Below are 25,591 nucleotides of genomic sequence, written 5' to 3'. Positions count from 1 at the left end.
AAAAAAAGAAAAAGAAAGAAAGAAAAGGTATACTTGTGGTTAATGCTTACCTCATGAAAGTGATACGTGACTCTATGAAGCAATATAATTGATTTATCCTAATACTTTTCCTCAAAAAAAAAAAAATCAGACTACAATTAAATGTAATGGCCACAGTGAAAGACCAAAAGTGGGTTCATTAAGAGGTGGTTGGTTTCATTTCTCACTCATGTCATCAACCCATAGCTCATGAATTTCAAATCTGTTGCACTAGGTCAAGTGTGGCAATTTAGTTAATGTAGTATGTCAACCCAGATTAGTTTCAGTAATTAAAACAAATCTTATGTTTTTTTTAGCTAATGGGAATGACAACAAGAAATTTAAAGGAGATAGACCTCCCTGTTCACCTTCCCGTGTTCTCCATCTTCGAAAAATTCCATGTGATGTCACCGAAGCAGAGATCATATCGTTAGGTCTACCATTTGGCAAAGTAACTAATCTTTTGATGTTGAAAGGAAAAAGCCAGGTACGTAATATTTAAAGATTGTCACTGAGTGATTATCTTCTGGGTGTTAGTATTTTATATAATTTTTATTTTCTTGAACTTAAAAATAACTAGTTGATTTGAGATGGGGTTTCTGTGTTGTTCTGGCTGATGTAAAATTCATAAGCTCAAGTGACCTTTCTAAAGTTCTAAGTATCTGGGACCACAAGGGTGTATGCCACCTTGCTGACTTTTCAGCTTTTCTTACTATCTATGACCACAAATTTGTTTTTAAGTCAGTTTTTTCCCCTGTATGACAACAAACAATACAATAAACAGGAAAGTTTCTTATCTATTGATTTGGGGTCATTTTCTTTAAGACCTATTTTATATTTTACCTACTTGATGTTTTTAACTGTTGGATGACTCCTAAAAATATCATAATACTTAGGAGATCCTGATAGAGAAATTATAAATTGCACTTCACTTGTCTAACTAAAGAACAGTTAAGTTTTCCAAACAGGGCAGTTATCACTATAAGCTAAAGGTCTGATTGGCTTTTACATGGGATTTAAGAGTTGGGAGCAGCTGGGTATGGTAGCAGTGCCTTTAATCCCAGTGCTAGAGAGGTAGAAGTAGGTGATTCTCTGAGTTCAAGGCCAGCATGGTGAGTTCCATGCATAGTAAGTTCCCGGACAGCCAGGACTATGCTGAAAGATCTTGTCTTATAACCAAAACAAACAACAGGAACAAAAAGGTTTGGGAGTTGCATCATTTATAAAATAAAATTGAATGTTTAGCTAGATATGACTGAATAGTTAGTATTTTTACATTTTTTAAAGGCTAGAGCTTTAGCTCAGCAGTTAGTTAAGAGCCCTGGTTGCTTATGCAGAGGACCTAGGTTCAGTTTCCAGGCCATAAGTGGTGGCCCATAACTGGCTGTGGGTGTCAAGCATACACTTGATTCATGTATGTACAGTAAGGTAAACGTGTGTGTGTCTGTGTCTGTGTCTGTGTGTCTGTCTGTCTATATCTATCTATCTATCTATCTATGATAAAAAATGAATCTTTTTTTTTTTATAATGGATTGGTTTACAGTAGGCCAGGCCACTTTTCTTATAAGAGTTCATTTCTTTTTATATATTTTTTAAAAAACTGATTGCCATAAATCTCCTTTAATTTGGTCTGTTGTAGCCTGTTGCTTTAGGCTAGCCCCAAACAATGTCATTATCTCCTGCTTCCATAAAACCATTATGCATATTCTAGTTGTAGAATTATTGTGTAGCTTCTTTAATAATTTGAGAGATATAAGGGAAACTTCATTGTACAAATGAGTTTTTACATTAAATTATTTTTAAAGATTTTTACTTATTTTTGGTACTTTTGTGAGTTTCATACATGGATTGATCATCCTCCCCTCTCCCTCCCTCCCTCCCTCCCTCCCAACTCTTCTCATACCACCTCCTCTTTCCTACCTATTAAATTTTTCTATTTTAAACCTTTCAGGATATATTTTAATAGATACATGCAAATATATAATTTCTGTGTATAAATGGGATATTATTTGCTGTTTTAAGTTCACAAATTTATATTTGAATCAGATTCAAAACATCAGAAATATTCTTTCCTTCCCCTACCCTCTCTTTTTTGGCAGGGGGATGAGGAGGGGAACTAGGATAGAGGGAACAGTTGTTAGGATTTGACCCTAGGGCTTTTCTTCTGCTGGTTAAGTACTCCGGCTACAACCTGATAATATTATTTATTTATCATGAAAATGTTTAAAATCCTGTTTTCTAGTTTTTTAAATTATACAATGTATTATCATTATCTTTAAATACTTTACTAAGAAAAAGCACAATAGAATTTTTACTCCTAAAGATAGCTTAGGCAAGCTTAAACCAGCTGTTTTCAACCTGTGTGTCAAGACCCTCCCCTTTCATGGAGGTTGTATATCAGATCTCCTGCATATCAGGTATTTACATAATGTTTCATAACAGTTGCAAAATTAGAGTTATGAAATATCAAAAAATGTGGTTGGGGGTTACCACAGCATGAGAAATTGTGTTAAAGAGTTGAAGCATTAGGAAGGTTGAGAGCCACTGGTGTAGACACATTTATTGATCAACTTTCCCCAAGTCTTGTGTCTCACTAATTCCCCAACCTTTACTAACTACCGTTCTGTGCCTGACTTGTGTGAGAATAGCATTTTGAAGGATTCTACATACCCGTGAAATAGTGTAATGCTTATCTTTTAGTTCTTGGCCTGGTTTACTGAACACAGTAGTCTCCAGCTCATTCTATTATAACAGGTATCACATTTTCTTTATTGATTCACTGGTGGATAGACATTTAAGTTAGTGCTGTGTCTTGGCTGCTATGAGTAGTACTCCAGTAAATATGAGAGTTCAGATGTCTCTGTGACCTTCTGATTTTGTTACTTTTGGATAAACACCCAGTAATGGATTGCTCATTGTCTCATTGTGTAGTCTAGGCTGACCTTGAATTCAAAGATACTCCTGCTTCTGTCTCTTGATTTCTAGTATCAGTGATGTGTACCATAATTCCTGGCCTTGCCCTTAGTCCTTTTTAGTAATAGCCATTCTGTTATCAAACAGCTAATTAAAAGTTTGGTTTTTATTTCCCTGATAAGTTGTATTGAAATTTTTTTCAAATAGCTGTTGACCATTTGTTTGGTTTCTTTTGAAAAAACAAAACAAAACATTTGTTTAAGTCTTTTATCTGTCCTCTACCCACCGTGGACCAGTCAAACTCTCCTTTCAGCTTTGCATATTGAGACCATCTTGCCTTTCCCTCCTACCGTCTGGAATTATACCTGTGTACAATACTAGTGCTCTAACTCCTGAGCTTTGGAGCCTTCTTCACCTTAGAGCTGTGTATAAATAGGCCCAACTCTATTGCCCATTTTAAAAAAATAGAATCTTTTTTTTGATCATGTTATTCTTGCATAAATTTGAGATACTCTTGTAGGTAGTTCTGAGTACTCAGTATGGTTGGTATGTTTATATTCTCTCTTTCATCAGCCACCAAAAAAGTAGGCAGACCTTGTTACATTAAAAGTTCTACTGCCAACTGCATGTGGTAATAGTAAGTCTTTGATCTAAGCACTCAAGAGGCCAAGGCAAGAGTCTGGTCTACATACTAAGTTCAAGGACAGAGAAGGTCTAGGAGGAAGAGACCCTGCCCCTCCCCCAAGGAAAAAAAAAAGCAAACAACCAATCAACAAAGTTCTATTGCTAATTTAATCCATCACAGGAGTTATAGCAGCCTATATAGCTAAATCCATACATAGGATAAGACATGAAATGTCAGGAAGTTTCTTACTTCTCTACCTTCCTCATGCTATTCCTCCTGTCCTGTATTAGTATAGGAATTATTAGGTACCAAGTATCACTTGAATGATTCCAGTCAATGTTGACTTAATGTAGCAAGTTGTTCCTGTAGTTCTCTAATTTTAGTAACTAATTCTTTGCATCTTACTTTTAAAATAATCTTTATTTGGAGAGTTTGAAGCTATTTTATTTTCTAATATCTCCAGATCTTATGTGAAATGTGATAGATAATATGTGCATCTGCGTTTTTGTTGTTTGTTTTTTGAGACAGGTTTTTCTTTGTAGCCTGGGCTGATATGGAACTTGCTCTGTAGATCAGACTGGCCTCAAACTCAGCTATCTGCCTGCCTCTGCCTCTGCCTCCGCCTCTGCCTCCCAAGTACTAGGATTAAAGGCAAGGGCTACCACCACTTGGCCAAATCTGTGTTTTTAAGAAACCTTCAACCCTTATTTCTAAGCCCTAGGAACATTAGCTAAAATCACATGGCCAACTAGAGGGTGGTGGATAAGATTGTAAGGTAGTAAGCATATGTTCAAAAAGAGTACTTCGATTTGGAGCAAATATGAGTAAGTGGATATGGAATGTAGCAAATTCTTGGTATCTTAAGTTAATGCTATCTGCTGACAGTGGACACTTGATTTCTCATTGTGGGTTGAAGTTTTAAATGTTAAAGGAATTCTGACCATAATCTTAAATTGGGAAGCCTTTAAGTAATTAGAAGTATCTCACATGTATAATTAAAAAAGTCACAAGCAGAGAATTTTTTAAAATGTGATATTACCCAGTCCTGTTCTTTGTTAGTAATAATTCAGAGTGCTGTGTGTATGTACATATATAATATATAAATATGTAAACATGTTTATGTGAATACAGTATATAAACAAATAGCACATATACATAAAACAGAAAAAACGCTTTACACAGATTTATATGTAGCCTTTGCTTTAAAGTATACATGGTGAGTGTACGTTAGAAGTATAATTGAAAAATGACATAAAACTGAATGTGAGGGCTGGTTCAATGGCAAAGAGCACTGACTGCTCTTCCACAAGATCTGAGTTGGAGTCCCATCACCCATATAGTAATTCCCAACTCTCTGTAACTTCAGTCTTGGGATCCAACTCCCTTTTCTAGCATCTCTGGGCAATGCATTCATAAGAGTGTAGACATACATGAGATCTAAAACTCCATTAACATAAATAAAATTAAAATTTTTGAAAAAGAAAACAGAATGTATATACTATTTTGAGTGGGTGCCTTCATACACTGATATTTTCTAATTCTTTCCTGCAGAATCCCAGACAGATCACCTAACTAGCACTCTAACCTAGCAGTCATTTCATGTTTGGGTTATAAGAATTATAGATTGCTTATATATCTGCATATTTTAATAGAGGAAACTAGGGTCTCAGGTGTTTGTGACCAAGTTACAGTAGGTAGGTAGAGCTCAGATCAGGTTTTCACTCAGCAGTGATGACTTCTCATTTCCTGTATCAAATCAGATATGTTGCTTCCTTGATGGCAATGTTTGTGTTGATAGGAACTCTGATGATAGGAACTCTGAACAAGAACATTCCATTTCACCTCTAGATGGCTGGTGTATAGAAATGAAGAAGAGTAAGTTCCTATACCCAGATCTTATTTGAGAATTTAGGTAGACTAGTACTTACCAACCTACTGTCCCCTTCCCCCACCCTCCTGCAGGGTTTCTGACTTGTTTTACTTGTTATAAAGTGGGGCCTTACTGTGCTCTGCATGCACTAGGCTGTCCTGTAACTCGGAGGCTTTCTCATTGCTGGGACTAAAGGTGGACACCGCCACACTCATACTTGGACTGTTGTTTTTAACTTCTTTATTTGTCTTAATTGAATTAAATTCTAGCATTTCTTTTGTGTACTCTAGCAGTTTAGCCCAAGGCTTTACAAAACCAATTTTAAATTATAGCACTTAAGAAAATTCATTTGTAGTGGTGATGTAAAGATTTATTTTTATTTTTAGGCATTTGAAGAAATAGAAATTAAAAAACAAACATAAAACATAACAAAATAATCTCCTGGCAGTTTTGAATCCAGTTTTTCAAATTAATTTTATCCCCTAGGGGACAATGTCATGTATGCTGAGAAAACACAAGTTTAGACCAATATGGAATGATTCTTAACCATCTTCTTGTGTTTATTGCAGGCCTTTTTAGAAATGGCTTCTGAAGAAGCTGCTGTTACTATGATAAATTATTACACTCCTGTTACTCCTCATCTTCGAAGTCAGCCTGTTTATATCCAGTATTCCAATCATCGAGAACTTAAGACTGACAATCTGCCTAATCAGGCTGTAAGTATTATAGGCATCTGTAAGAATAATTATGCAAATATGTGGTATCATAATTTAAAATTAACTTTCTATACTTCAGAGAAGAACCACTATATATTTTTCTTCCTTTTAGTACACTTTATTAGAATTTCACATTTATATGTAATTTGTTCTTAAATGCTTAAAATTAAAAATAGTTTGGTTTGGAAACTTTGGAAGTTGTAGTGTTAGAAATGACACTGGACTGTGCATGGGTAACATTCTTGTGATTCTAGAAGGAGAAAGCTGGACTACTCAGAGAAACTTAAGAAAAGCAAGAAGCAACCTTTCACCCTGCCCCCCCCCAAAAAAAAAACCTGTTTTCATAATTAAGATGAAATCCTGTACCTCCTAAAGTGAGAAATATGAAAGAAGTGCTGGAAATAGCTGGATTTACACTTGCTTTGAAAGAAGGCAAAAGCCTTGAGTTTACCTTCCAGGGTCCTTTGTGTGTGTTTGTTAAGCACTCTCCCAGGAACTGCATCCCTAGCTAGGAGTAGTTTTCTGTTGAGAGGTTAGGGAGGCAGTTTAAGATGTCGAGAATTGCTCAGAATTTTTCTTTAAATGAGTTTTGATTCCTCAAGTGAATGTGGAATAGCCTAACAACATAATGCTCTTATTTCTGGTTTTTATTTTGATACAGTTCATGGTGAGTCTTTTGTATCTTTCTGGGTTCATTTTAAGTGGTTAAATAGAAATTTGATTTAACATGAAAAAAAAACCTTGTCTACAAAGCAAGTGTATTTTTAAAAAGTGTGTGTGTCTGTTTGTATGTCTGCCTATTATACGCATGAGTGTTTTGTCTGCATGGATGACTGTGTGAAGGTGCCAGATGCCCTAGAATAGGAGTTGCAGACAGGTGTAAGCTGTCACGTGGGGACTGTGAATTGAACCCAGGCCCTCTAGAAGAGCAACCGGTGCTCTTCACCACTGAGCCATATCTCCAGCCCCGTGTACTTTATTTTTTATGTATCTTTTAAAATTGAATATAATTATTCTACTTTCCTCTTTTCTTCTCCTTTCTTCAGACCGTCCCATTTCCCACATTCCCTCTCAAATTCACAACTGCTTTTTCTTTAATTATTATTATTATTATTATTATTATTATTATTATTATTATTATTATTCATGTGCTTTTGTTATTATCCATCCTCAACTTCACACACAGGGTTTCTCTGTAGCATGCTGATTCTGTTTAGTCTTGCTTCTGTGTGTATGATTTCAGGGCTGGCCACCTGGTATTGGATAAACAAATTTGAATACTCACTTCCACGGAAGGCCAATTCTCCCTTGCTCAGCTGTTATTAATTGGTGGCTCTTTGTTTAAGAGTAGAGACATGTGAGGTTTCTTTCTACCAGTTTAGCTTGTTTATCTATGGGTGTTGCACTTGTTTAGGCAGCCATATATTGAGGTGTAGGTCTCATGGATGTGGCTTCCCTGTCATTTCTAGGAGATACAATCTCAACTGACTTCCTGTCTTCTGGCTTTCAGTCTCTTCCCCCTCCTCCCATGATGTTCTTGAGCCTTGGATGCAGGAGTTGTAGATGTGTATCATTAGTGCTGGGCCCCTGACCCAGTTGCTCTCTGAATTTTGACCAGGTATGGTTTTCTGTAATGGTCTCCATCTGGTACAAAGTGAAGCTTCTTTGATGAAAGGTGGTCTTTGGGTCTAAGGATAAGTATTTAGGTTAAAAGTATTGGTGAGATCAGGAACTCAAGGTCTATACCTAAACATAATAAAAGTAATATATGGCAAACCAATAGCCAACATCAAACTAAATGGAGAGAAACTTGAAGCGATCTCAATAAAATCAGGGACAAGACAAGGCTGCCCTCTCTCCTCCTATCTATTCAATATAGTACTTGAAGTTCTAGCCAAGCAGTTAGACAACAAAAGGAGATCAAAGGGATACAAATGGGGAAAGAGGAAGGCAAGATATCAGTATTTTCAGATAATATGATGGTATATATAATCAACCCTAAAAATTCTACTAGAAAACTCCTACAGCTGATAACTTCAGCAAAGTGACTGGAAATAAAATTAACTCTAACAAATCAGTAACCTTCCTCTACTCAAAGAATAAATGGGCTGATAAAGAAATTAGGGAAATGATGTCCTTCGCAATAGTCACAAATAATATAAAATATCTTGGTGTGACTCAAACCAAACAAGTGAAAGATCTGTATGACAAGAACTTCAAGTCTCTGAAGAAAAAAATCGAAGACCTCAGATGGAAAGACCTCCCATGCTCATGGGTTGGCAGGATTAACATAGTAAAAATGGCCATTTTACCGAAAACAATCTATAGATTCAGTGCAATCCCTATCAAAATTTCAACTCAATTCTTCACAGAGATAGAGCAATTCTCAAATTCATCTGGAGTAACAAAAAACCCAGGATATCAAAAACTGTGCTCAACAATAAAAGAACTTCTGGGGGATCATTATCCCTGACCTCAAGCTGTACTACAGAGCAGTAGTGATAAAAACTCTATGGTATTGGTACAGAGACAGGCGGGTAGATCAATAGAATAGAATTGAAGACCCAGACACCTATGGTCACTTGGTCTTTGACAAAGAAGCCCAAACCATCCAGTGGAAAAAAGCATTTTCAACAAATAGTGCTGGTTCAACTGGCAGTTAGCATGTAGAAGAATGCAAATCAATCCATTCTTATCTCCTTGTGCAAAGCTCAAGTCCAAGCAGATCAAGGACCTCCACATAAAACCAGATACACTGAGACTAATAGAAGAGAAAGTGGGGAAGAGCCTTGAACACGGGAAAATTTTCTGAACAGAACACCAATGGCTCATGCTCTAAGATATTGTCTAACAATAGACAAATGGTATTTTATAAAATTGAAAGCTTCTATAAGGCAAAGATTGGGAAAAGATCTTTACCAACCCTATATCCAATAGTTAGATTCCACAGAACCAAATAACCCTATTATAAAATGGGGAACAGAGCTAAACAAAGAATTCTCAACTAGGGAATCCTGAATGTGTGAAAAGCACTTAAAGAAATGTTCAACATCCTTAGTCATCAGGGAAATGCAGATCAAAACTACCCTAAAGATTCCACCTCGCACCAGTCAGAATGGCTTAGATCAAAAACTCAGGTGACAGCAGATGCTGGCAAGGATGTGGAGAAAGGGGAACACTCCTCCATTGCTGGTGGAACTGCAAACTGGTAAAGCCACGTTGGAAATCAGTCTGAGTGTTTCTCAGAAAATTGGGCATAGTACTACTTGAGGACCCAACTATACCATTCCTGGGCATATACCCAAAAGATTCTCCAACACATAGCAAAGACACATGCTCTACTATGTTTATAGCCACCTTATTTTTAATAGCCAGAAGCTGGAAACAACCCAGACTTCCCACAACAGAAGAATGGATACAGAAAATATGGTACATTTACAAAATGGAATACTACTTGCTATTAAAAACAATGACTTCATGAAATTTGCAGGCAAATGGATGAAACTAGAAAATATCATCCTTGGACTGGAGAGATGGCTCAGTGGGTAAGAGCACTGACTGCTCTTCCAGAGGTCCTGAGTTCAATTCCCAGCAACCACATGGCCTACAACCATCTGTATGACAGTGTATTCATATACATTAAATAAATAAACTCTTTAAAAAAATATCATCTTGAGTGAGATAACCCAGACATAAAAGAACACACATGGTATGTACTCACTGATAAGTGGATATGAGCCTCAAAGCTCAGAATACACGATACAACCCACTGACCATATGGAGCTTAAGAAGACCAAAATGTGAATGCTTCAATCTTACATAGAAGGGGGAACAAAATAATGACAGGAGGTAGAGGTATACAGGGACCTGGGAGGGAGAGAAAAAAAGGGGGGGGGAGGGGCAGGCAGGGTTAGGTATTAGAGGGGACAGGAGAGAAGTACCAGAGGGTCAGAAAATTGAATAGAAATATGTAGCAGTGGGAGATAGGGAACTGGAGGTAGCCATTAGAAAGTCCCAGATGCCAGGAAAGCAAGAGGCTTCCAGGACCCAACAGGGATGACTTTAGCTGAAATATGCCACAAAGGGGAGATAGAACCTGTAGAGACCGCCTCCAGTATATAGGCATGGCCCCCAGTTGAGGGATGGGGCCACACACCCATCTCAAAATTGTTAACCCAGAAATGTTTCTGTGCAAATGAAAGACAGTGTATTAGTTAGGGTTTTACTGCTGTGAACAGATACCATGACCAAGGCAACTCTTATAAGGATAGCATTTAATTGGGGCTGGCTTACAGGTTCAGAGGTTCAGTCTGTTATCATCCAGGTAGGAACATGGCAGCATCCAGGCAGACATGGTGCAGGAGAAGCTGAGAGTTCTACCTCTTCTGAAGGCTGCTAGCAGAATATTGGCTTCCAGGCAGCTAGGATGAATGCCCTAAAGCCCCCACCCACAGTGCCATGCCTACTCGCATCAAGGCCACATCTACTCCAGCAGGGTCACACCTTATAATAGTGCCACTCCATGGGCTGAGCGTATACAAACCATCACAGACAAGAACAAAAAATGGAAAGGAGACTGAAGGAAAGACCATCCAAAGACCGCCCCCACCTAGGGATCCATCCCATCTGCAGACACCAAACCCTGAAACTATTGCTGATGCCAAAAGTACTTGATGACAGGAGCCTGGTATGGCTGTTCCCTGAAAGGTTCTACCAGCACCTGACCAGTACACACAGCCAGCCGTCGGACTGAGCCCGGGACCCCAATGAAGAGCTAGGAGGACTGAAGGAGCAAAGGGGCTTGCAACCCCATAGGAAGAACAATGTGCAACTTTTTTTTTTTTTTTTTTAATATAAAGAGAATTTTGCATGTATTCTTGCTCTAGGGCCAGATTTCTCCAGCTTTTTGGTTATGTTGAATGTTATGGGAACTATAACTTTGTACATTAATTCAGGAACATTTCCTGTACATATTCCTTGTTTTAGGACATAATGACATATTTCATTTTTCTTTTGGAGGATCAAATTGAAAGCCTTAAGCATGCTAAGCAGATACTATACGGTTGAGCTATGGCTCAGACTATTAGAGTTCTTCAATGAAAATTGTTTTTATAGATTACAAATAAGAAACCCGTTCATGGTTAAACATTTAAGCAATTTAGAAAAATATGAAGAAAAATGCAAGCATCTGGTTGACCAGAGATAACTGATTATTGGTGCTAATATTCTTCTGTTGTGCTGTATATGTAACTGTATACAGATGAAACCCTGGTGTGTGAAGTGTTTTTGTTCTTACTCTGTAATATATATTATGGACATTGTTCTGCAGCAAGAGACATGCTTGTGGATTTTTAATGACCACTGTTGCTCCTTTGATAGAAGACCTATAGTTAGTCCAGGTTTTTGATAAGCACTGAAATGTTTTTCCTATTTTAAAGGTTTTATAAACAGTACTGCAATAATACATTTTGGCACACATAAAACCTTATCTTACTAGATGAAATCTCTGGGTTCAAGCATATGCATGTTTTATATCTATCTTGATTAATTTCTGTATTTAATATCATTAAATACATTTTAAAACCTTGTGTGCATGTGCTCATGCACAGTGTATTCATGTTTGTATGTCTTAAGTGTGGGAATTAATGTGTGACTCTTATGTGTAGAAGTCAGAGGACAACTTTGGGTGTCATTCTTGCTTTCCCCTGTGTTTGACACTTGTTGTTTGACAATGAACTCCAGGCTAGCTGACCCTTGAGTTTCTGAGTACTCTGTCCTCATCTGAACATGGGCTTAGGAGCATAGGGACATGACGGTACTTGTGCAGCTTTCCTGCAGTTCTAGGGACTCAGACTCAAGTCCTCATGCTTGCTTTGCAGCAGATGCGTTTAGCTGATGAGCCATCTCTCCAACACTCAAATACACATAACAAGTTCGTCTTTAAGTCATCTGAAAGTGTACATTTTAATGGTTGTTAAGGGCAATCATTAACTCATCTCTCTTTGGAACTTTTTACCTGTGGTAAACTGAAATTCCTTGTCTGAAATAACAGCTTTCTATTTCCTCTTTCCTTGGCCTCTGTCAACTGCCATTCCACTGTCAGATTATGACTTTGTGTTTGGGTAATTGAAAAATTATTTATAGATATTGGTAACTTCCTTCAAGGTGGTCATATCATTTCATACCATGCTCCAACATAACATTAAGATAAAAAGCAAAACTTCTAATATTTTAAAAATGTATTTATGTTTATAAGTGTATGCATGTATGGATATTGGCATGCCTGGTGCCAATGGACATCAGAAGAAAACATCAGTTGCATGGATGGTTGTGCCACTGTGTGGGTGCTTACAAACCCAACCCAGGTCCTCTCCAAGAGCAAGAGGTGCTCTTACCAGCTCAGCCCTCTCCAGCCCCTCTTCCATTATTTTGATTGCTTCTGGTTTGATATTCAAGTCTTTGTTCTCTTGGATTTTTTTTTGTTTTATATATGTGATATCTATATGATATATGTGATATATATTATTATAAAGGTAGCACTTTATTCCTCCTAATGGCAAGATAAGTTTCTGCTGCTTTATTTAATAACCCATTTATTAAACTATTGATATGAAATGTATCCTATTTTCATATCATACCCTTCCTGCATGCTTACAATATGCATTTGTATATACTTGTTAAAAAGTGTATGTTACAGTTTGTATTCATGAATTCTGTTCACTTAGTGTGAACTGCAAATCTAGCTTGGACCTGACTTTTCCACCCCATTCCTACTTTAGTGTATACTGTACATTTATTGCAGAGCAATATATTGTCTCTTCTGAATTAACTAATTATAGTCCTTATAGTTATTTTTGTTAAGTCTTGTTTCCTTTTAAAAACTTTGGATTTTCTTTTTTTTGTAAATTTGGAAATAATTAACATAATCTTCTCTGCATCTTTTAGTACCAGTTCTGTTTTGTTTGTTTTTCTATTAAAGTTTTTCAGTGGAATTTAAACATTTTCTTCATATAAATCATACAGTTTTCACAGTAGTTTTATTCCTAAGTATGTTAGTATAAATTGCTAGAACAAAAGATAATTTATTAAAAACTTAGAGATTGGATTATGCCAAAGGGAAACTGTGAGAAATTCCAGTTGCTAGGCAACCACAGTCACCCAAATGGCCTAGTTTATTCTTAGATAGCCTTGATTTCATCCCAGCACTTTTTTTATTCTAAACCTTACACCAGATATAAGTCAAAATGGAAAGTACCTGTATGTGTGTGTGTGTTGTGTATGCTATAAATGCTACCTCTTTTTTTCAAAGCCAAAGAGTCAGATAGATTCACGCCCTGCCCCCCTTTTTTTCCTGAGCATCAAGATACCCCAAAGCAAGCATGTGACTCTCAGCTGTGGACACAGTTGTCAAAGGGTCAAGTCCATATGAAGTAGTTTTACTTTACTGGAGAACTAACTAAATATAATTGTGTTGTATGGTTCAATATTTGAAAACTTTTTATTTTGGAGTTTTCTTGACCTTGTTAGTAGTTTATGAATTTGCAAAAATGACTTTTTAAGATTTTTACCTTTAAAGTGTTCTCTAAACAATTATTAAAATGAATACTAAAAACCAGCATATTCACTCTATTCTAGTTTCCATATTCTCGACCTTAGAAATGTATTCTTCAAACCACACAGGTCCCCTTTTCAGTTGTGTTTTATTTATTAAGGTAGAGTCTCACTTGATGCTCAGGTTAGGTTGAGCTCACTTAGTAGCCCAGGCTGTCCTTCTACTCCTTTCCTCCTGTATCACTTGTAAGTGCTGGGATCACAAGTCTGTGCCACCATGCTCCCTGGGTACATTTATGTTTTATAGCAACTCTAGCTCCCCACTCTAACTTATTGAAGTCCTTGTGCTTGTTTGATTATACTGATTTCCGTTTCCCTTATTAATAGTATAATCATTCTAGTATTGTTGCCTTAAGTGTCTAAAAATCATCTCCCACAGTAGTACTTTTATTACACAATAATTTTAAGCATCAAATGCATTTTCATCTTCAAATACTGTTTTTCTTAAATGTTTTTGCTTAGAACTTGGTGTCATAGTAGTGCATATTTAAAATCCCAGCACTAGAGAGGCTGAGGCAATAGGATTTTAGTTCAAAATTGCCCTTGGCTCATGAAACCCTGTCTCAATACAAAACAAAAAGCTCAACATCTTATAATTATAAAATATGTTTACCATATTTTCAGGTCCCTTCCCCTTTGTACTTTTCTTTTTTTTGTTGCTTTTTTTGTTTTTTTGTTTTGTTTTGTTTTGTTTTGTTTTTCGAGACAGGGTTTCTCTGTGTAGCTCTCTCTGGCTGTCCTGAAACTCACTTTGAAGACCAGACTGGCCTTGAATTCAGAAATCCACCTGCCTCTGCCTCCCAAGTGCTGGGTACTTTTATTTTCAAAAGCTCTTTTCTACCCTTCCTTTCCTTCCTTCTCTCCTCCCTCTCTTCACTCTTTTCTTTGCTTCTGACCTTCCCCCCCTCCACCTCGTAAACTTTGGATCCCATCATACCCTTTTCAGTACTGGTATTACAGGTGAGCTCCACTGCACTCCACTTTCAAAGCAGATCTTTACTTTCTTGCCAATTATTTAGAAAGCTTGAGTCAGTGCTTGTGAGCACCAGTGTTGTCTGTCCTGAATGCCGTGGAGTAAGGAGGACAGTATGCACTATTAAGTCTCTTATTCTTCTCAAAAAACGAAAAGTAAAGAAGGAACAATAACAGCAAAACTAGCAGCAGCAACTACTTGGTAGAATTAAAATTAATGGAACGATTATTGACATGAAGTAACGCCTTTAATCCCAGCACTTGGGAGGCAGAGGCAGGCAGATTTCTGGAGTTCCAGGCCAGCCTGGTCTCCAGAGTGAGTTCCAGGACAGCCAGGGATACACAGAGAACCCCTGTCTCAAAAAACCAAAAAATAAAAAATAAAAAAAAGAAGTGAGAACAAATTTGTTTTTAGTTGCACATGCTTTTGCTATTGAATCATTTTAATGTGAGAGGAATGCTCATTATGTCTTTGCCTAGATACTCCAGACTGTTAACACCCAATGCAGAAGTAGTGACTGTGTTTAACTAATTATAAAATTCAGCTACCCAGTTTCTGTGTCTGATAGCTATCATATGGATTGTTTTGTTTTGTTTTGTTCTTTTGTTTGTTTTATAAGACAGTTTTTTTTCTGTGTGTCCCTGGCTATTGTGAAACTCACTCTGTAGAATAGGCTGGCCTCAAAATTACAGAGATCTCTATGCTGTGATTAAAGGCTTGAACCACCACTGCTATCACTTGAGACGCCCAGCTAGATGTCATATTGGATGGGGTAAAATCTAGGCTTTATCACAGGAATCTGTTGGCTGTAAGATAGCACTAATTAATATCGTATACTCCTTGATTTGTGGAGTGTGTAGAATAGTTCACATTTAATTCTAAGCCTGTATCTTTTTTTGATTGGCATCACCCACCTCACACACACCAATTAAAGTTTCAAATTGAAGTCTAAGTTGGTTTTCAAACATGTAAAAGCAGTACCATCCTCATTTTCTAATCATACTGAGAAGCTCAGAGTGAAGTAAATGAGGTAGAATGCCTTGTTTAAAGCAAACAAAAATGTTCTTTTAATTCACGTACTGTTTTTTAAAGGTGATGTTGCTTTGGGAACTGAGCTTAGGGTTGTTTTGTATTATATGTAAAAAATGTGTTGACATAAAACCACCATTAAAATGTTTATAGACTAACTAGTATCTTTAAAAGGATCATGTTTTCTTCATTTTGTGTACTAACACTAGAATGGATACAGAGATTAATGTGGCCTGTGCACACGTGCAAATTTGTAAAATGCTTTGTATATTAAAAAAAGATTTTCTCATCCAGTTGTGGTAGCTCACACCTTTAATCCCAGCACTTAGGAGGCAGAGGCAGGAGGATCTCTTGTGAGTTCGAGGCCAGCCTGGTCTGTACAGTGAGTTCCAGGGCTCTGTTGCACAGTGAAACCCTATTTCAAAAGACAAAAAAAAAATCCTATCTAGTTTGTAAGCAAAATATTAAGTGCATAAAATAGAAAAAAAAGAGCACAAACATAACTGGCCACAGTGCTGCATAGCTTTTCCAGAACTTGAAAGGCAAAGACAATGAGTTCTTTGTGAATTTGAGTCCAGCCTGCTCTACATAGTGAGCTCTAGGACAGCTGGAGCTACATAGTGAGACCCTATCTCAAAACAGTCCAACAAAAGAAAAAAACACATACAAGTGTAAAAACTGGGATTTGTTAAGCATACAAAAAGTAAAAGGCTTCCAAGTTTGAGAAAGGCGCTTAGTTTAGCGAAGTTCATTATAGCAGGTGCTAAGAACTGAAGCATTTCACATTGTAAAAGTGTAAACAACTAAAAACCACAATTATTTGAAATATCAATTCTATGATTAAAATTTCCTAGTTGAATATATGAAAATGAAAGACATTAAATTTGTAGAATTTTTAAAATATGATGCACATTTTTCAAATTACCATCACTACAGCAATATGAACTAACCAGTATTCCCCAGAGCTGTGTCTCTAGTTGGATAAGTAGCAGAAGATGGCCTAGTCGGCCATCAGTGGGAGGAGAGGCCCTTGGTCTTGCGAAGATCATATGTCCCAGTACAGGGGAATGCCAGGGCCAGGAAGCCGGAGTGGGTGGGTTGGGGAGCAGGGTGGGCGGAGGGTATAGGGGACCTTGGGGATAGCATTTGAAATGTAAATGAAGAAAATATCTAATAAAGAAAAAAGAAAAGAAAAAAATAAATATGGCTAAGCATGGAGGGCCATGCTGCAATTTCAGCACTTAGGAGGCTAAGTTTGAGGCCAGCTACGCCTACATACTAAAACCTTTCTGTGTGGGGTGGAGGTGGGAGCACAGACCTCTGCGTAAAGAAGTGTAGGCAACTAAGAAATGCTGAAAGCTAGAGAAATAGTCTTCCCTTGGGAAGAATACATTGTTTTTTAGCCTATACCAAAAGGTCAGCCCTGAAATACACACACACACACACACACACACACACACACACACACACACACACACATACTGTTATAGCAGATTATACTTAATTCACTTCATTTTTAAAAGTAAATATTGTAAGATTTGAGGATATTACAAATGTAGAAAAAATGTGCAGGTACAGTATAAAGTTTCAGTTGTCAAGCCTTTTGAGAGTGTATGACCAACTTTTCTTCACTATTTACTGGTATTTTGTATGTGCATCCTACAAATGAGGAACTTTCTTCTATAGACTAGAATTGTGAGTCAGCACTGGCTTAGGTTAGTGGTATAGGCCTGTCATCCCATTTACTTAGGAGGGTCATGAGTTCACGATCTGTGGAGGCCACTCGTATATTTGAAGGCTAGCTCATGTAACTTGATGTAACTTGATCTTAAAATGAAAAAGCACCCCAGGAAGGCTCCAGCAGGATGCTTACCTGGTGTGCGTGAGACCTTGAGTCCAGTCCCTACTGCCGGCCCCCAAAAGAAAGAAAATAAGACATTGACATTGATACATTACCTCTCTGTCATCTGTAGATCCCACTCACATTTTGCTAATAGTTATATTAACTAACTAACTATATCATTTTGCATGTAGCAAAATGATACAGTTAGGATTCATGTATATGTTCTGTTTTGATTATGCCTTTTTTAGTCATTTTAGACAAATTCTGCCTTTCTTTTCATCTTATGTCCTTAACATCATTGAAAATGAAAAGCAGTTTATTACCTATAATGTTCCTCAACGTGCGTTGGTCTAACATTTCTTCATGATTCAATTCAGAATATATATCTTTGGCACATACATGTAGAAGTGACACAGTCATGTTTACCAGTCTTCTGTACTGTGAAGGAGGAAACCTCTCTCCTGCTACCCATTGGAGACTGTAGTAGTTTGGTTGCTTGTTTCTTGGATCCCATTCTAAAATCCAAGGATACTAAAGGTACTTTTTTTTTTTTTTTTTTGGTTTCCCGAGACAGGGTTTCTCTGTGTAGCCCTGGCTGTCCTGGAACTCACTTTGTAGACCAGGTTGGCCTCGAACTCAGAAATCCGCCTGCCTCTGCCTCCCAAGTGCTGGGATTAAAGGCGTGCGCCACCACACCCGGTTAAAGGTACTTTTATAAAATTATGTAATAACTGTATATGCCATAAGCACACATTATTGTATATACTTTAAATACCCTCTAGATTATTTATAATATCTAATGCAACATGAAGACCATGTAAATGGTTGTAATAGTGCCAGATGTGGTGACATAACTTTGTAATCCTCAGCATTCAGAAAGGAGGACAAATTGTTTTTTTTTTTTTTTAGGTTTTTCGAGACAGGGTTTCTGTGTGTAGCCCTGGCTATCCTGGAACTCACTTTGTAGACTAGGCTGGCCTCGAACTCAGAAATCCGCCTGCCTCTGCCTCCCAAGTGCTGGGATTAAAGGCGTGCGCCACCATGCCCGGCCCAGTAGGACAAGTTCTAATCCACACTTAGCTATATAGTAGTGAGACCTAGTTTCAACAAAACCCCCAAAGTTGTTACTTTTTTTTTTAAATTTAAGGAATAATGACAAGTAAACGGGGTGTTTGCATGTTCAGTATAGATCAGTGGTTCTCAGCCTTCCTAATGGGACCCCCTTAATATACTTCCTCATGTTGTGGTGACCCCAACTATAAAATTATTTTTGTTCCTACTTTGTATTGTTTGCTATTGTTGTGAATTATAATGTAAATATCTGTTATGCAGATAGTCTTAGGAGTCCCTTGTGAAAGGGTCATTCAATCCCCAAAGGGGTCATAACCCACGGTTGAAAACCACTAGCATAGACAGAAATTTTTCCATCCATGTTTAGATGTTGTACCTACAGATATGGAGGGCCCACCTTTACTTAAAAGGGGGGGAAGAAATAATATCTCATACATCTGGATTTATCATGAATGCTGTTCTTTACAAGCTGTGAGTTGTTAGCATTATGGACTTAGGGATTTCTGTTTACTTTATATATTACCTTTGATGTTCAAAGTTCTTAGATTGGGCCAGTGGGAGCCTCTTCAAGTTGTCTTCTGTATTTGACATACATCGTTTATTTCAGTAATTTTTGCATTCTGGAAAATATAACAAAAATACCACAAAACCAAAATTATTTCACACTTACCGTCTGTTTTTCTCGCCACAGTTCTCTGAACCAACTGCTTTTTAGAACACCTTGTTTCATTTAAGGAGAAATGTATTAGAAGCTTGTTTGTACACTAACACCCTTTGCCAGGTTGCCTGAATGACAGTTAGCCTGATCACACTCTAAACTCAACAGACATTGGCTACCCGTATCATGATAGGTTCCCTTCTAACTTCTTTGGCTCAGGCATTCTCAGCCAGCTGCCCCACCTATCTTCATCTGACTCTTCTCATGCTCTTTAGATGATAGTTAGCATTGAAGCCCCTTACTCCCCAAACAGAAATACCTTCTTTTCCTTGTCTGGGTTCAGATTTCCCTTTGCAAGGCAGCTCTGGCCTGTGGTTGTGCTCCACAGCTTGTTCATGATGTTTCGTGGCAGGGATGCTTACTTCTACTGGTGGCCTGCTTTCCTACTGACACCAATCACATTTACACTTACACTGCCTAAAAGCTTTAGACTTGAATTGTCAAGACTATAGTAATGCACACCTTTAATCCCAGCACTCAGGAAGCAGAGGCAGTAGGTCTCTGTGGGTGTGCGGCTAGACTGATCTACAAAGTGAGATCCATGACAGCCAAGACCACACAAAGAAACTCCTCACCCTCAACATAATACTGCTGGGACTAAAAGCATACATAGACCACTGCTCTCAGCATTTTCATATAAATTTTAAGGAACAAACTCAGGTCCTTGTGCTTATACAACAAGCACTTTGTTGATTGAACTATCTCCTGAGCCCCATCTGAAAGAAAGAAAGAAAGAAAGAAAGAAAGAAAGAAAGAAAGAAAGAAAGAAAGAAAGAAAGAAAGAAAGAAAGAGAGAGAGAGAGAAAGGGAAAAAGGGAAAGGGAAAGGGAAAGGAAAAGGAAAGGAACCAACCAGAAAACTTTGCTCTTAAACATGGCAGACTTGAGATGTGAATCCAGATCTGTATCTGGGAGTTTGTATTATGTTGTATAAGCTTCAGGGTGTGTTCTGCTTCTGTGATCAAGAGTGCTCATTTTTCTTTTTCATTTATTTTTTGCCTTGTTTTCTAGAGAGCCCAAGCTGCACTGCAGGCCGTCAGTGCAGTCCAGTCAGGAAGCCTGTCCCTTCCTGGAGCTACTGCCAATGAAGGCACATTGCTACCTGGGCAGAGCCCTGTGCTCCGGATAATTATTGAAAACCTATTTTACCCTGTCACTCTGGAAGTTCTCCATCAGGTAAGGAACAAGCTCTTCTGAAAGCAGAATCAAACATGGTTTTTCCTAACTTTTGATAGTTAGTGATGAACGTACTTTTTCCAACAAGGGCACACCTCATAATCCTTCTAATCCTATGAAAGAATTCTGCTCCCTGGTAACTAAACATTTAAATATATGAACCTATGGGAGTCATCTCTTGAGTGTTAGGATTATAGGCTTGGTTTTTTTTAATAGCTAAACAAGAAAAAAAATGAAAGTATAATATCTTTGATAAATTCTAGATAAATGTGGTTTCAAAAATTATGTCACCAAAGAATATAACTAATTTATTTATTTTTTTGTCACTTGCTATATTTGAATATTTTCAGTTTAAAATTCTGAGGTAGAAGCCAGTGAGATGGCTCATCAGGTAAGAGCACTTGCTTCGTAGCCCAGTAACTTGAGTTAAGTCCCTAGGTCCCATAAAGAAGAGATCTGACTTCTGAAAGTTTTCCTCTAACATCCCCACTTGTATTGTTGAACATGTGTGCATCTACAGGCACACATATACATAAATACATTTTTTTTAATTCTGAAGGGAAGATATATAGTAAACTTCCATATAGACATGCATATATGATTCACATTGTGAATAATCACTTGTAATCCAGTATAATCTTTGTAGTCATTCGTTACTGCATCTAAACTGTCTTACCAAAGACAGTCCACTAAGTCAGGGCTAGTAGTATTTAAAATTTACAAATTGGAACTCCCCTAATTACACAGTTTTCTAGAGGGTAAAACTGGACACACTTCCTTCAATAAGGCCATATCTCCTAGTCCTTCCCAAATAGTTCCACCAAGTTGGGACCAAGCATTCAAACATGAGCCTTTGGGAGCCATTCTTATTCAACCCTCCATGGTATCTCCATGGCCACTGTAGACTTGTGGCTGTATTATAATGTAAAGTCATTTCATCTACTTTCTAAAATCCCCATAGTCTTTCTTACAGTCTCATATAGTTTAAGGGGCCAGGCCTTGTCACAAGCAAGCAACTGAATATGACAGTGTCAACTATGTGGTCCTAACTTTAGCATCATAAAGGACACATGAGTAAAGGGGTTGTGGAATCTTCTATAGTTAAGGAGAACCACTGGAGCTAGGCACTGTGTGTGTGGTAGCTGCCTGCTTTGGGTAGGTCCTTGCTGCTTTGAACCACAGTGTTTCAAAGTCCCTTTTAAAACTCAAGGAAGTCCCTAATTGTAATCCCCTGTAAAATCAAAAAACAAATTATATAGTAGCACAGAACATACATAACCATTCCAAAAGAAAGGAATGGAGGCATAGTAAGGAAATACTGAACCAAAGAAAGACTGGAACTCAGCAGGGCAAATTCTAAACCCTATAGCTTCATGTCCAGTGTCAAAAGTGTTTAGATGACTCCATCCCTCCAACTCTGCCGCCTGCAGGATACATCTGTTCCTCTGCCTGGTTTCATTCCCCATGTATAGTTTTCCTTTGTAGATACCTCATAACTCTGGTGTGTTTAATATCTTGGCATCTCTAGTGCAGCCCAAGCTGTTTGTCCTCTCAGGGCCTTTGTGTAGGGACATGCCTGGCATAAGTAGTTCTCCTATACTCTGGAAGATGATTTCACAACCTCTTTATTGTTGGGTCCTTCATGACTCTAAAGTCAGAACCACTTGGATGGCACTGCTATGTTTAGCTGCTTGCTTTGGCCCCCTTTAACCACATTTGCAGCAGATTTTCCTTGTTGCTTTTCCCAAAGCAGAAAATTCCTAATGCCTTTTCTTTCTATAAGTTGGTAGCCTGATGGGTAGAAGCATTACTGGAGAACACCTCTCTATTGCATTTCAGGGTTGGCCTCCCCTTAATCTTACCTCTTTCAGCACAAACCTTGGCTCCTTTTCTGGGGCTCTTCTTGTCATCTTCTCTTCAAACTGTGCATTTTGTATTTCTTTTTCCCTTATTACTCTTACTCATTGTAGATCTGCATAAGTGTGATTACTAAGAACCACATGGCAGAGTCAATACTAGGCTGTCCTGAAATTTTGTCCACTAAAGAAATTAGTGTTTTAAATTAAGTTGCAGGCAAATTCTTAGGACAAGGGCAGAAAGCATCTACAGTCTTTGACAAAAATACCACAAAAAATGGTCTCTAGCCCAGTTGCTAATATTATTTACCCTCGGGGCTGGAGAGATGGCTCAGTGGTTAAGAGCACTGACTGTGCTTCCAAAGGTCCTGAGTTCAATTCCCAGCAACTACATGGTGACTCACAACCATTGCTAATGGGATCCAACGCCCTCTTCTGGTGTGTCTGAAAACAGCGACACATGTACCTTTGGATCTATACGACTAAATCAAGAGTTATAGGGTGTGCGTGTACCAAACTGAAATGTATCTGAATTCAAAAATTATAAACAGTCTAGAGCCCTTAGACATCCTTTTACTTGCCCATCATCCTATCAGTTATGAGGGAACTGAGACTTACTTCCAGTGTTTTTGCTATGCATGTAAATTCTAAATATACTAGTTAGTAGGACTACTTTATTCCTTTCAATAATTATCTGAGTACCAGTTTGAAAATAAGTACACCTGTAAAGCATTTCCTAGATACTTTAATGGTTATATTCGTAGACACCCTTGTTTTTTCCTAAAAGTGGTTCAGTAGTTCAATGATTGGTTGCATTGTTCTGTTAAATTTGTTTTCTGTTTATTGCACAAAGTAGCACTTAACAGTCAAAAGGCTTGAATTGTAACTGGTTTTTATTTTGTTTATTTCACAAAGATAATAACCCATGTGATCCATCAGCAGAGTGTCTGCATTTGCTTCTGTAATGCTGTCGTAATTTATATTCTTATAAAAGATATTTTTAAACCTGTGACTCAACACTGCCACCACGTAGCAGGTGTGTTAGTCAGTGTCATGAGGTCATGCCTAACAGTCTAGTTACCTTTTCCTGGAAACTAACAAGACTTTCTTTCTCCTATAGAAGTTCCTAGAGACCCGGGTGAGCAGGACTAATTTCAATTCTCAGTACCACCAGTTGGATTAATACTCTCAGTCTTTAGTTACAAAAGTCATTGTTTACTTCTTCCCAGTGCAGTTGGAAAAAGAAAAATCTTTACCATAGCTCCTTAGGCCCCACAGACAAATGTTTCCCCCATTCCTCATCCTTGGTACCTAGCATTCTTGCCTGTAACACCTTGGCCTTTCTGGTGCCCTGCCTATCTCTGTTCTCTGTCTTCCCGGCTAGCCCTGTCTTTACTTCCCTTTGTGTTTCTTGGCTTAGCCATACTCCTTAACCTACAAAGTCATGCTGATGTCCAGCTCAAACACTTCCTCCTTAAGGAGTCCTTCACTTACTTTCAGTCCTCTCCGTCAACACTGTACCTCATTCATCCCTCTCTGCCTTAGTCATTGTTATGTTGTTGTGAAGAGACATCATTATCATTGAGGCATTGGGGGCAAGAAATGGTGACATGCAAGCAGCTGTTGAAGCAGTAGCTGGGAGCTACATCCTGAACAAAGAGAAACTCTGGGCATGGCATGGCTTTTTGACATCTCTAAACCCACTCCCAGTGACACTTTTCAAATAGTATGAGCCTATTGTGGCCATCCTGATTCAAACCACCACACCATCCAAGAGATAGTGTGGTTAAAGTTGGAGGAGCTAGAGCTGCTTTGAATCTTGTTCTAATGCTGTTCTATAATCTTGGTGTATTAATTACTTTTCTCAATACTGTAACAGAATACAAAAGCAATTTAAGGAAGGGTTTGAGGGTTCAAGTGCATCAAGGCAGAGAAGGCAAGGCAGTCAGAATGACTTTACAGTGATTGCAGGGGCCCACTCAACCAGCCATATTGTGTCCTCAATCTGGACACAGAGAATAAACTAGGTGTCATGCTGGCATCCTCCTTTGTTTCTTTTTATTCAGTCCAAGAGGGCATGGTGCTGCCTATATTCAGGGTGAGTCTTTCCTCCTCAGCCTGAAACAGCCTCCAAAAACACCTAGAGGGGCTGGAGAAATGGCTCAGCTGTCGTGTGTACTGGCAGCTCTTCCATAGATTTGATTCCCAGCATCCACAGAGGGTGAACAGGCAACCAGCTGTGTTACTCCAGTTCTGGGAGATCTCACATGGTCTTCTGGCCTCTGGAAACCAGGTGCACAGTGGATATAGCAGCAAGCATAACATTAATTCCCAGCTCTTGGGGGACAGAGGCAGCTGGATCTCTGGAATGAGTTTGACCCTCACTCTGGAAAACATAAAAGTAATTTAGCATTGATAACTACAGATCTGTTAGGAATATTTCCCTATATTCTTGTTTATTCCTCCTTTTTATTTTGTTTATTTATTTTCTGAGACTGGCCTCAATCTTTAACTCACAGAGATTACCTTTCTCGAGCTGGGATTAAAGGCATACACTCCAGGCCTACCTTTTTTATTTCTCGTAACAGAAGATATTTCAGCAAGACTGACCTTAACCACCTTCCTACTCTCTCAGTGGGACTCCACTTAACTTCAGCCCTCTCTCCTCCTCTTATTTTTCATATAATATTTTTGTTATGGTATCCTTTGCCAATTTATTGTCTTAATAAAGCAGAATATGTTGTTGCTCTTTTTTTTTTTTTTTTTTTTTTTTTTTGCCAGTGCTTAGAAAAGTGCCTTATGCCGGGCGTGGTGGTACACGCCTTTAATCCCAGCACCCGGGAGGCAGAGGCAGGCAGATTTCTGAGTTCTAGGCCAGCCTGGTCTACAGAGTGAGTTCCAGGACAGCCAGGGCTATACAGAAAAAACCGTCTTGAAAAACCAAAAACAAAAAACAAAAAAACAAAAAAAAAACAAAAAAAAACAAAGAAAAGAAAAGAAAAGTGCCTTATAGTTATTGAATTAGTTGAACAAGCCTTGTTTGAACATCTTATATCTGCTTATAAAAGCCTTCAGAAGACATAACAACAGATCCTGAGGAAATCCAAAGCATCATCAGGTTCTTCTACAAAAGGCTATACTCAACAAAACTAGAAAAACCTGGATGAAATGGA

At 38.1% G+C, this 25,591-nt stretch overlaps 1 protein-coding gene across 5 annotated transcripts in view; it reads left to right on the top strand.

Annotated features, from left to right (window-relative positions):
• Ptbp3 (polypyrimidine tract binding protein 3) overlaps positions 1-25,591 on the top strand; it is an 84,258-nt gene that overhangs the window by 33,938 nt on the left and 24,729 nt on the right. For all 5 annotated transcript variants that reach the window (XM_021201321.1, XM_021201320.1, XM_029539563.1 and 2 more), the window contains 3 exons: positions 336-505; positions 5,996-6,142; positions 20,398-20,562. In XM_021201321.1, coding sequence (XP_021056980.1) covers positions 336-505; positions 5,996-6,142; positions 20,398-20,562 — 482 coding nt within the window. The remainder of the gene's footprint in view (positions 1-335; positions 506-5,995; positions 6,143-20,397; positions 20,563-25,591) is intronic.

The sequence above is a fragment of the Mus pahari genome, chromosome 6 (genome assembly GCF_900095145.1).
Source record: "Mus pahari chromosome 6, PAHARI_EIJ_v1.1, whole genome shotgun sequence".
Lineage (NCBI taxonomy): Eukaryota > Metazoa > Chordata > Mammalia > Rodentia > Muridae > Mus > Mus pahari.
Note: the sequence above shows the minus strand (reverse complement) of the source record. Positions and strands in the feature narration are given on the sequence as shown.